This window comes from Zalophus californianus, chromosome 8, assembly GCF_009762305.2.
Source record: "Zalophus californianus isolate mZalCal1 chromosome 8, mZalCal1.pri.v2, whole genome shotgun sequence".
Classification (NCBI taxonomy): Eukaryota; Metazoa; Chordata; class Mammalia; order Carnivora; family Otariidae; genus Zalophus; species Zalophus californianus.
Genome location: NC_045602.1, coordinates 124,216,301 through 124,228,136, shown reverse-complemented (window position 1 = coordinate 124,228,136; position 11,836 = coordinate 124,216,301). Strand labels below are relative to the sequence as shown.

General features: G+C 39.5%; 2 protein-coding genes across 6 annotated transcripts in view; one reads left to right on the top strand and one right to left on the bottom strand.

Annotated features, from left to right (window-relative positions):
- The window catches only part of GDAP1L1 (ganglioside induced differentiation associated protein 1 like 1), a 54,061-nt gene extending 53,944 nt beyond the window's left edge, over window positions 1–117 (bottom strand). For 2 of the 3 annotated variants that reach the window (XM_027621497.2, XM_027621501.2), the window contains exon 1: window positions 6–117. The gene's annotated coding sequence lies outside the window, so the exon portion shown is untranslated. The remainder of the gene's footprint in view (window positions 1–5) is intronic. The other variant, XM_027621499.2, reaches the window with a different exon arrangement.
- A 106-nt stretch (window positions 118–223) lies between these two features.
- OSER1 (oxidative stress responsive serine rich 1) lies at window positions 224–11,425 on the top strand. 3 transcript variants are annotated; one of them, XM_027623662.2, is made up of 4 exons: window positions 224–383; window positions 4,137–4,253; window positions 7,115–7,228; window positions 10,598–11,425. In XM_027623662.2, exons 2-4 carry the CDS (start codon window positions 4,177–4,179, stop codon window positions 11,283–11,285), a joined length of 879 nt encoding a protein of 292 aa, XP_027479463.1. In that variant the 5' UTR covers window positions 224–383; window positions 4,137–4,176; the 3' UTR covers window positions 11,286–11,425. The 3 variants fall into 3 exon arrangements, with proteins under 3 accessions (XP_027479463.1, XP_027479464.1, XP_027479465.1); XM_027623663.1 differs by lacking the exon at window positions 224–383 and adding an exon at window positions 2,804–2,944; XM_027623664.1 differs by lacking the exon at window positions 224–383 and adding an exon at window positions 3,214–3,262.
- The last annotated feature ends 411 nt before the right edge of the window (window positions 11,426–11,836 follow it).

The window sequence follows — 11,836 nt, the reverse complement described above, 5'->3', positions numbered from 1 at the left end:
CTCACCTGACAGAGAGGAAGCGGACACGCCCCAAACGCCGGTCCCGAGCGAACCCACGGAGGACCGAGGACTAAGCGAGGAGAATAACAGGAAATGACGTAGACGCACGTGCTTCCGAGAGGGGCGGTACAGGGCTTTCGAGGGGCAAGGCCGATGCCCCGCGCCTGCGCAGCCACCGCCTGCCGCGCTGCCGAGTCACTGGGGTGGGAGGAGCAGGAGCAGGGGGCGGGGCGCGTGGCTGAGTGACGCAGGCGCAGTGCGACTTCGGAGGCGCGGGCTGACCCCTTCGCGGGTTTGGATCCGGGTCAGTCAGGCGCTGCGATCCGGGAGAGACGACCTGAACTGACGGGACTGGATTCCCGGAGCGCCCCAGCTGCGAGGAGGTGAGTGCCTTGACGTGACGGGGGTAGGCCGTGGCATCGCGTTTCGACCTGCCGGCCCGGCCTGGCCTCGGGCGGCTTCTCCTGGGCCCGCCCGCCTCTCGTCGCGTCGTCCCCCGGCGCTGACTGCCTGGGCCCGGCCTGGGCCTCTCCGCGCCCCCTCGGCAGCCGCGGTCTGGGTCGGCCCAAGCTCCGCTCTCTTTTCCCTTCCCGCGACCCCGCGGTCCCCGCCGCGTCCCGCCCCTCCGCCCGCTCCTGCCCGGCTGTTGCTTCCCTTTTTCGCCTTCCTTGGCCGCCCTTTGCCCCTTCCCGCCCTTTCCTTCTTGTTTCCGAGCCCCAGCCTCGTTGGCTGCCTCTTCGGCTCCGCTCCCGCCTTCTCCTGCATGGGCACAACTTCAATCTCTCATTCTGGCCGGGGGAGCATCCAGCAGAGGCACCTTTCCAGCTGGAGACCCCGGACGGGCAGAGCTGGGGCCTTAGACAGCTCTCCACTCCCTGAGTAAACCCGCCCCCCCCCCCCGATTCTGACCTTTTCTCGTTTAATTGCAACCGATCCAGATTGGGGGGGGGGTAGAATTAACGCGGTGCTTTAGCTCTACATCGAGAGTGTAGGGAGTGAGAGAGTGTGTAGAGAGAGATGTGAATGTGTTTTGGTCTGGGGACCGATAGTTTCAACCTAGACTTGTTTGTGTTTTAGGGGGTTGCAGGGCAGGGCTTTCTTTCCCGCACTCCTCGCTTCCTAGGAGGCTGGGAAAGTTTCTAAATCTTTTAACATTGTGATGACACGCTTACGCGGGGATCCTTTATTGATCGATCTCAGGTCTTTTCAGGGTCCTGGAAATTTGGATCTAGGCTTGAGGTTAAAAGAGGTCATGGTTAAAACTACAAGATATAAATAAGATTGTGACACATGCTATTCGTTGAAACTCAGAGAAAACCAGGAATTTGCCCTTTTGATGGAGGAACTTAGTAGAATTTTACTTGTCATTTTTGAAAGGTTGGGAAAATCCGAGGCAAAGATAAATTGCCCCTTGTGATTTAACTTAAAAGAATACAAAGTAACTTCTAATGGGCTTTTAAACTTTCATCTTTTTGGAAATTGTTCCATTTTCAAGAAGTCAGTGCAGTGAAAATGGCAAGAAATGTCTCCACAAATTTAATATCAATGAAAAAGGGCAAACCAATTATATGTTTCCCAGAGTTAGTTGTACAGCTCTTGATTTGAGTGAATGGGAAGCCAGGAATACAGAGGAGCATAATAAGTCTGTTGTAATTAATTACAAACATGCTCTGATTTAGCTCTTAAGGTCATGTCTAAGACTCGCCTTTTCCCTGGGTTAATATAACAGAGGGAAAAGGTGTGTAATCAGAATATTGGAAGTCTGAAAATAGTCTAGACAGAACTTCATTCCTAAAGTTTTAGTCTATAGCCAGTTTTTATTTTGGTCTATTTTGGTTTTCAAATAATAGATCTTTTGGTGTGTCAACAAGAATGTTAACTAAGTTTGTATAAACATCTAGAGGTCACCTGCAGTGCATTAAGTTAGGACTATATAATTAAAAATTACATATCTGGGTGCAAAACTTCTTAGCACAGTGTTAGGGCAGGAATGAGACTCCAGTTCTTACAGGAATAGGGTTCACAGTCCTCGTATGTGTCAGGTTTATTCTTCTATCCCTAACATCCAGTCTAGTGCTAAAGCACATGGTAGGAATTCTGTAAATATTTGTGGATGGAATGAATTTCTGTCTATGGAATTCAGCAGTGTATATTTAGATGCATATGTACTGATTTCCAGAGAGTCCTGGAAAAGGGTTTGTGTAGGGTCTTCAGGGATGGGGAGACTGTCTTCAGATTGTTTAACTCTGTAAGGGCAAATAGTTTGAGCATTTGACTGGTCCTAAAGTAATTGAGGAAAACTATAAGCCAAACTTTAGTTCTGCCAGCAGGAAGAATTTGTTTATAATTTACAGTAGCACTCTTTAGGTGCTGTGGAGCTTCAAAAATATTAGGATATGTGGTCTTTGCTCACCTCTCTCCCCAGATAAATAGGACATTAATATGTATCTGGGGGAGGATCCCCCTCTAAGTCCAAAAGCATTAGAAACCAGCAAAATATGGAATTAATAATGTTTCCTCAAGTTCATGTACTGGTTAAATAAATCAGCAAGGTATATGTGGGGAGTGTGTTCAGATTTTTTGATTTAAGAAGTTGCAGTAAAAGCTAGCTAAATTCTTTGGAGACTGTTTTCAGTGTTTGCCGGAGAGATCTGCCTAAAATATCTTCTACATGTAAGTGAACAAATAAGTGAAACGAATAGTGTTAATTCCTTCTTTATTCTGCCACTGGTACTATATGATTACATGATATCAAACATATTATGACACCCTTTGGAATATTAGAGGTCTCACAATAACCTCAAACTCGCCCCTGAGAAATGAGCAGATAAGGAATCAGAGAAGTTAGAAGGGTCCACAGAGAGGCACTGCTCCTTCTGAGAGTGCCTGGAGGGGCGGGGGGAAGGGGGTTAGATGGGGTTAGCAAGTTAGAAATAAGGAAAAGGTAAAGTTAATCCTTTGCTTCCCAAATCCGCCATCTTCTATTTTTTGTTTTATCTTTTTTCTTTCTGAGTCCCTGTGATATGTTCATAGATACTGACTTATTTTTTGTTCAGATTTGATGTTAACTAATTTATTACCTTAGTGAAAACAATCAGAAAACTAGATTTCGAAGGATTTATTGACAGACTTCTCTGCTTCTCTGTTATGTCTCTTATGCTTTGATTGGCCCCTGTTCCCCTTTTCTTTGTTTAAATATAAAAACCAAGGTGGAAGAATGGAGAAGTTCCATTGAACTGGTTAAGTGGAGATCATTTAAAAGGTGCATCTACAGAAAAATAATTTATATATGTATTTACTTTCCACCTTTTTCTTTTGGCAAGGTTTGTTCTATTTATCTTTTAAAGTTGCATGCATAGTTCATTTATTTTCTATCTTGTATAATAATTAAAATAATTAAAAGCAAAAAAAAATTGAGGTATCAACCATATTGGTAAGAGTGTGGAATAATCAGTAATCATTGAAACATATTTGCAATCCTGCTTTAACAATGGTAACATCTGATATCTGAGTATGAATATTTATGTGAATATTGATATCTGGGTCAGGGTTGCTTTAGAGAAATGCTATCTTGTCATGAAGTTATACTTAACGGGAATTGTTAGGGTTGGACTACACAAATACTCAGTATCATTTTAAAGGATCAGAGCTTTTTCCTTTTATTTTTGGTACGAAGGTCATTTTGTCTGTAGGTTTCTAGACCTCTACAACTGGACAAATTTTTACCTCCTGTTAAAAGGTATACTTAAACATAGATTTCAGGTGATCTCGTTTCCAAAGCTGTGTAATAGGATATTGGCATCAAGTATTTGGACAGTTTAAATTCTATCCATAATAATTAAGATACACAATTGTTGAATCATGTTGTTGTACATCTGAAACTAATATAACATGTCAATTATACTTCAATAAAAAAATCTGTTACAATACATGTTTCTATATCATTTCATTTGTCTTTTCTTAAGAAATAAAACCTAGAGTCCCCAACTGTTTGCACTGAAAATTTCTTTTAGAAATAGAACTTTGCTTTTTTCCCGCTAACAAGTAGTAATAGTATCAGGAATATAGATTTTAACAAAAGGTATACTTTTGAACCTCTCTGTTTTCACTTTGCTCATTTTATTTTTATTTTTTAGTATTAACGGCAACATCCATAGTAGTGTAAAAACTTTCACAATGAAATCTGAAGCCAAGGATGGAGAAGAGGAGAGTCTACAAACTGCTTTCAAGAAATTAAGAGTGGATGCATCAGGGTAATTAAATATATATTATTTGGGAATTGTTTATTAGATTTAAATAGCCTTTTCCACTGAAGAAGATCTCATTCTCTTCTAAAATTTCTTATTATTAATAAAAGATTAAAATGTTAATAGTGTGACATTCTACCAAATTTGTGCACAGCATTATTTAACTTATAAAAGAAACTCTTAATGTTAAATTTTGAAAAGTAGTAACTCATTTGTACTCCCAAGTTGGGTGTTTTGGTTTCCCTTAGTTTTGAGGAGGGTTCCCCACCTCGCTCTTGAATCAAAATTATCAAGCAGTGTCCCATCAGGAATTTCCTCATGCATCTCCAGGGAATCACAGTGTTTTTCCCTAAAAGTGAATTGGCTCCATAGAAATCCACAGACATTCTCGATTTCATATGCTCTGATTGCTGAGTCTATCACTATGGAAACCTCTATTCATTAGGGTTCTGTCACTGAGATCAATAATCTTGGACCCTTTAGCCAAACTAATTAGAGCACCTGCAGACCAGCTGCTGTCTGCATGTTAATATTTCGCCCTTTGCAAAATGTTCTGTGCAGGACTCTTTTCATCCCCATTCTTCACCCCAGGCCAGAAGAAATCTCAAATCTTTGATAGATATAGGAATATTTCTTTCCATGAATGGAAAATAAACCCTAGAAGCTCAGAGTAGAACACTTCACAACAAGTAATAATCACTGAGATTTATTACTCACTTTCTATGCCCTAGACACTGGCTTAGGTATCTATACACATTATTTAATTCTCACTACCAACTTAGAAGATAGGTACTATGGTTATTCCGGTTTACAGATGAGCTACAGATGAATTAAGTCACTTGCTAAGGGTCACATTGGTGAGAAGTGGTAGAGTAAGGATTTGAACCCAGTTTGCCTCCAGAACCTGTGCTCTTGAAGACAACATGAAGAGTTGTACACAGTACTTGGCACATAGTAAAAATTAAATAGTTGTTGCTATAGCTGTTTGTTTATTGCTAGTCCTTTTTTTTTTTTGGTCTACCAGGTGAGAAGATTTATACTAATGGGTTTGCACAGGAACTGTTAATAGTGCTCCCATTTGCTTCCATGATACTTCAAATAAATATCTTCTCCTCCCAGGGGCTTTTCTCATATGGTCATATTGCCATTTAAATTGATCAGTAATTTTTAAGTCATTTTGGGAAATAAAAACAAAGCAGAGAAATAGTTCCAGATTATAGTCACATTCCTTTGTGATTTCTGGTATAGAAATAATTTTTTTAGTCAGGAAAATGCTAGGAATGTGTATACACATACACGTATACAGATAAATCCCTTAATGTATATAAATTCATATGAATAACTCTTCATACACAGATTTCTTTCCTGGTGTTTTAATAAGTTGGAACATAAAATTAAGCTACTTCCATACCCCTAAAAATACCTGGAACATCAAAAACAACAACACCTTTGAAGATTTAATATCTGACCATACAAGTTATGGTCAGATATTGCATCTTTGTAGTCTGTGATCTGCTGGGAGTAAAATTGTAGAAGGGGAAGGAGCAGTGGAGAACATTTGAGAAAACCGAGTAAGAGTAGAGGGGGTGAGTCATTACCATGACTAAGCAGAATAAGACTTGTGTAATGTATCATATGGTTCTAGTTGTTTCATATTGTTGCTGATTTACAAATGGGACATCTGAGGTACTGACTCATAAACAAACCAAGCCTTGCCAGGAATTTAGCGTGATCCTGTTCAACAGGTTTCCATTCCCAATGGTATTTGTCTTATCAGGATAAATCTCTATTTATTTATTAGAAAACAACATAATCCTTTTTATCTGATTATAAGATAATACATGCTTATTATAGAAAAATTCACAGAAACAAAAAGGAAGTAAAAATCTCAATTTACCATACCTGCTGTTAACAATCCAGACCATCTATACTTAACACCATACAGTTTTTTGACATAGTTGAGATCATAATATATGTATAGTTGTTTATCTAATGTTGTTTTCTCTTAATGTTATAAGCATTCTCTTGTGTCATTCAAGTTCTTTGTATACTTAATTTAAGTCCTAATATTCCATTGAATAGATGTGTCATCATTTATATAATGTAGTATTTTCTATTTTCTACTGGACATTTAGGTTATTCCTGTTACTTTTTATTTTAAATTAATTTCAGTGAGCATCCTTTTACTTCTTTAGAAAGAAACTGTTTCTTTCTAAAGGATTGTTATACCACAGCATGTATAGTAGGAGCCCAGTGTGTGTGTATATGTATATATTGAAAAGATCTGGAAGGATTTATACCAAAATATTAATGTTGTAAATCTCTGGGTTGTGAGATTATAGACGTTCTTTTTTTCCTCTCAAATTTTTTCATCTTCTTTCCTGGGAAACCTGTATTACTTCTGTAATTTTAAATTGCAACGATTTAACTTCCAGTAATATTCCAAGTTTATTAGTTGTCAGAAATACTCATTTTCAAGTTAGAATGAGTCTCCTGAATTTTTTGCTCCTCAACTTAGTTCTCATGGCTCTGATTTGCCCACACAAAATAAGTGGTCAGTGTCATTAGGGTTCTCTGTGGACGTAAGGCCTTATCTGCCCCAGATAAACAGCCTAAAAGTCTATTTATATCCTGCTGCTGGTCATACTTCAGAATTACTCTTTGGCTTATGATTCTACAACCGTGGGCTTTTAAGGATCCCCTAAATTTGGTTTTGGAGGAAAATTTTCTCTAAGAGGTGAGCAATTTTTTGAGAAACTCAAATGACAGAGAAAGGTATTAATACAAATTTTGTTTGAGTTGGTGAGAGCAGTAAGTTTTCCTCCTTTCAGTTTTCTGTAAGCAGTAAACGTCGTTGTTTTCTTCAGGTCCATAGCATCTCTGTCTGTTGGAGAAGGCACAAATGTCAGAGCATCAGTCAGAACATCAGCAGATGATACCAAACCGAAAACCTCATGTGCACCTAAAGACAGTTGGCATGGGTAAGAGCTTCTTACTGCAGATGATTTTTATCCCAATATTTTAAATTACTATTGGACTTTGCTGAGTATCCAGAAAAAACTATGTTAGATACAGAACCCCAAACACAATGATTAGAGATGAGCCATTCTTTTCAATTGATAGAGACTTGCTGTGTGGCTTGGTTCATAGTCAGTTTTTATAAATGTCCTATGTGTGTTTGAGAAGACTGAGTCTTCTCTAATCATTCTTGGGTTTCTTTATGTCTATTAAATCAAGCTTTTAAATGTATTATTTGAGTCTTTTTTTCAATAATTTTTTTTCAATCTATCAGTTGAGGGATGTATGTTGAAATCTTCCCTATGGGAGTGAATTTGTTTGTTTTCCCTTTAAGTTCCATGTTTTTATTTTATGTATTTTGAAGCCATTTTGTTAGGTTTATACAGTCTAGGTTCATACCAGTTTAGAATGTTTTCTTCCTAATGAATTGAGATTTTTAATGATGTAAGTGACATTCTTAATTCCTCATAATGGCTCTTGTCTTAAAGTCTGTTTTTTTCCAGAATTGCTATAGTTAATCCAGTTGTCTTGTGGTTGGTATTTGCCTGTTGTATTTTTTTTTATCTTTTATTTTCAACCATTGTGTGTTTTAAAATTTTAGATGTGTGTCATAAATATATATGGCTTATTTTGTTTTACTCATTCTGATAATTTTTTTAAAGTGAGTTCAGTGCATTTACATTTATTTTGATTATTGATTGATATATTTAGACTTGTTTCTGCCATTTTACTTTATGCTGTTTGTCCTACTTCTTTGTGTTGGTTATTTGTTTGTTTGTTCTACTCTTCCTACCTTCCCTCTTCTTCTCCCTCATTTTAAAAAATGGTTTGAAATGGGTTTTTCCCCCCACCACCACTTTTCCTTCTGGCTTGGAAATTATATGCTGTGTTTCTATTCTTTTAGTAGTTAGCCTTGAAATTCCACTGTACGTGCTTATTAACAAAGACAGAAGTTATTCCAGTGACCCTTGAACTACAGGAGGGTTAGGGGTGCTAACATCTGTGTAGGTCAGAAATCCATGTGTAACTTTTGACTTGCCCAGACTTTGCTACTAGTAGCCCACTGTTGACCAGAAGCCTTACAGATACCATAAACAGTCAATTTACACATATTTTATATGTTTTATGTATTATATAGTGTATTCTTACAATAAGATAGAAAAAACATTAAGAAAATTAGGAAGAAAAATTACATTTGCAAGTACTGTAGAAAATCCACGCATGTAAGTGGGCCCTTCAAACCCTTCTTGTTCAAGCATCAGTGGTATTTTAACCCTCTGTACAATTTTTTTACTCAGACCTCCTGACTTCCATGTGTAGTTGCCCAATATTTTAGTTTTCTCGCTTATTATTTAAATAAACAGTGTTTGTCTATCTCATTTACAATTTCTTCTCACCATTCTTGCATCTCACTGACCTTCCATATAGGATACCTTTCTTTCTTTCTAAAGTACTTTCTTCAGAAATTCCTTTAGCAAAGGTCTGTTGTTAGTAAATAGGATCTCTTGTAGAACTCCCCATAGAATGAATTTGAATGATGCCCCCTCCTTGTATAACATCATGTTCTATTGTAAATATACTTTCATTTATCTGAAAATGTCTTTGTTTCATCCTTGTTCTTGAAAGATACACCTGATTTAATATGCCTGAAGTCCTAGTTCTAGATTGAGTTATTTTCTCATAGCTCTGGAAGATACTCATTGTCTTCTGGCTTCATTATTGATGTTGAAAAGTCTACCTTCAATCTTACTGTTCTTCTTTTTCGGAATAATCTGTCTAGTCTCTGGCTTTTTTAAAGATGTTCCAGTTTTGGAGAATCTGCAGTTTTGCTACAGTGGGTCTAGATGTGAATTGCTCTTTATTTGTCCTGTTTCAGGGTGCTGCCTCTATCTGTAGATCTCTTTCATCAATTCAGAAGATTTATCAGCCCTTATCTCTTCAAAAATCACTTGTCCTCCATGCTCTGTATTCTTTCCTTGGGAAACTCCAGATTTCTTATTCTATTTTACATATTTTTTTAACTTTTACATTTCTCCAAGTTTCCTCCAAGTCTCTGTACTACCTTTTAGGTCAGGGAGAGGCAAACTTTTTTTGTAAAGGGCCAGATGGTAAATATTTTAGGCTTTGGAGGTCAAGAGGTGAGTTTCAAGGATATTATGTAGGTACGTATATAAGCAAGAAAATTCCTGCCCTGCCCCATTTGCCTGATGCACACCATCCTGGCCGGTGGACACATTTTGTGTTCAGTTGCTTGGTTTCAGGATGAAATGATTAGGCAGGTGGGGGGGGTGGGTGGCAGTACCGGAGTCAGTTTTACCCTGTGCCCCAATGGCACCCAGATGCCAGCGTGCCCTTCTTTCCTCCAGAGAGCCCCGCACAAGCCAGACTCTTGAACTGAGATTCCACCCCTCAGGTGCTGGCAGTTGCTGACAGCAGAGCCCCAGCCTGTAGATGGGACCAGTGTGGGACCACTGCAGTGGTGTGACGCATCTGCTGGCCAGGAAGGCAGGCGCAGGCAGGCTCATGGTGCTAGCCCACAGGAGCAGTCCCTATGGGCTGTATGAAAACAGCCAGTTTTGACCCACAGCCTACAATTGGCTGAACTGTGTTACAGATAATTCAGATTTATCTTCCAGTTCAGTATTTCTTTCCTTAGCTCTATTCTGCTGCTTGGCCCAGCCATTTGATTTAATGTCAAATACAGTTGTTGTTGTTTTTAAAGTTCTTTTTATTTCTGTTTTGTTTTGCTTGGCAGTTTTGAGTCTCTCTCTTTCTCTTTTTTCCTTTCCTCAGCTCTTTTATTTATTTAAATGTTTTATTAAAAGTTATGTAGAGTGTCTGGTAATTCCCAATATCCATAAAAACTTGAGGGAGTCTGAATTTATTTGTCAGCTGTTATTAGTGATAGAAATGAATCCTAAGCCTGCTGCTCTGAGTGGCAATCATGACATCATGACATGGGGCCATTTGCGTCACCAGCCACAAACAGTGGTATGGAAGCTGCTATGTTCAGAGCACAGAACACAACAGTTGGGCTTTACAGCATCAAGTGGTTTGGGGTGGACGTATTCTGCACCCATTGTTTGGTCCAAGAAATGCAATTAGAACCTACCCTTTACCTCTCCTGTTTCTATAGCTTACTAATAAGGAGATGTTGACGTTTTTGAGATGCAGACTTAGGCGGCTTGAAAACAGAGGTAGGCACATCTCTTTGGGGGAAACTTAGGGCCTCAGACTCAAGAAGAGAGGAAGTAAATTTCCAGCTATCACAAAGAATCTGTTTAGGAGAGCTGTGTGTCCCAACATCTTTTTGTGCACTGTTTTCCTCTTAGGTCTACAAGGAAGTCTTCACGAGGAGCAGTAAGAACCCAGCGTCGTCGACGTTCTAAGTCTCCTGTCCTTCATCCTCCAAAGTTTATACATTGCAGTACAATAGCTTCTTCTTCCAGCAGCCAGCTCAAGCACAAAAGCCAGACTGACTCCCCTGATAGCAGCAGTGGGCTGGGAATTTCCACCCCTAAAGAGTTCACTGCAGGAGAATGCTCTACTTCTCTCGATACTAATCCCACAGGGGCAGTCGTTGAGCCTTTGAGAACTTCGGTTCCCAGGCTCCCATCAGAGAGTAAGAAGGAAGACTCCTCTGATGCTACCCAAGTCTCCCAAGCAAGTCTCAAGGCCAATGATCTCTCTGACTTTCGATCCGTTTCCAAGCTAAACCAGGGCAAGCCATGTGCATGCATAGGCAAGGAGTGCCAGTGTAAGAGATGGCATGATATGGAAGTGTATTCCTTTTCAGGCCTGCAGAGTGTCCCTCCCTTGGCCCCAGAACGAAGATCCATGCTTGAGGACTATTCTCAGTCGCTCCACACCAGAACTCTGTCTGGCTCCCCCCGCTCCTGTTCTGAGCAAGCTCGAGTCTATGTGGATGATGTGACCATTGAGGACCTGTCAGGCTACATGGAATATTACTTGTATATTCCCAAGAAAATGTCCCACATGGCAGAAATGATGTACACCTGATAGCAAGAAGCTAAGTAATATGCTTTAAACCAATGAAGGGTTGTCAGAGAGATTTAGTTAATGGCAGACCTTGCGGCCACGTTATGTGAGAAGACATCTCCTTCTGCTCACTGTGCTTGCAATAAAAACTTTTCTTGGCATCTCCGTTCATCTTCGTTCTTTAAACTTACTCTCTGCATTCTTACATACGCACCAAAGCGAGCAGATCAAAGGAAAATCCCTCTTCTTTAGAAAAGTTTCTGGGAGATGAAGAAACCGTAATTACTTGACTGGGAGCGATGGGTATATGGTAAAAGGCTTTGTAAAGTAGTGCATTTTTCAGATCTGTTTAAGATTTGTTGGCCCAGGAAAATGAAACGTTTTGTAACTGGACTGAACATTTGTCGTGCTGTAGTTGCCAGCCCAGAATCTTAGACGTTCTATGACTGATTTGAACCATCTCTGATTTAACACAAGTTTATTGTGTCTTTCAGGGTTCCTTATGTTATTGTTAAGCCAGAGATCTAAGGTTTAGATTCAGTGTGAATAAACTAGCTGGCCTGCCCTATATT

Coding starts and splice junctions, on each gene's coding strand:
- OSER1 (XM_027623662.2), top strand. CDS start 4,177: ATGAAATCTGAAGCCAAGGATGGAGAAGAGGAGAGTCTACAAACTGCT. Junction 4,254..7,114: donor TTAAGAGTGGATGCATCAGG/GTAATTAAATAT, acceptor TGTTTTCTTCAG/GTCCATAGCATCTCTGTCTG. Junction 7,229..10,597: donor CCTAAAGACAGTTGGCATGG/GTAAGAGCTTCT, acceptor TTTTCCTCTTAG/GTCTACAAGGAAGTCTTCAC.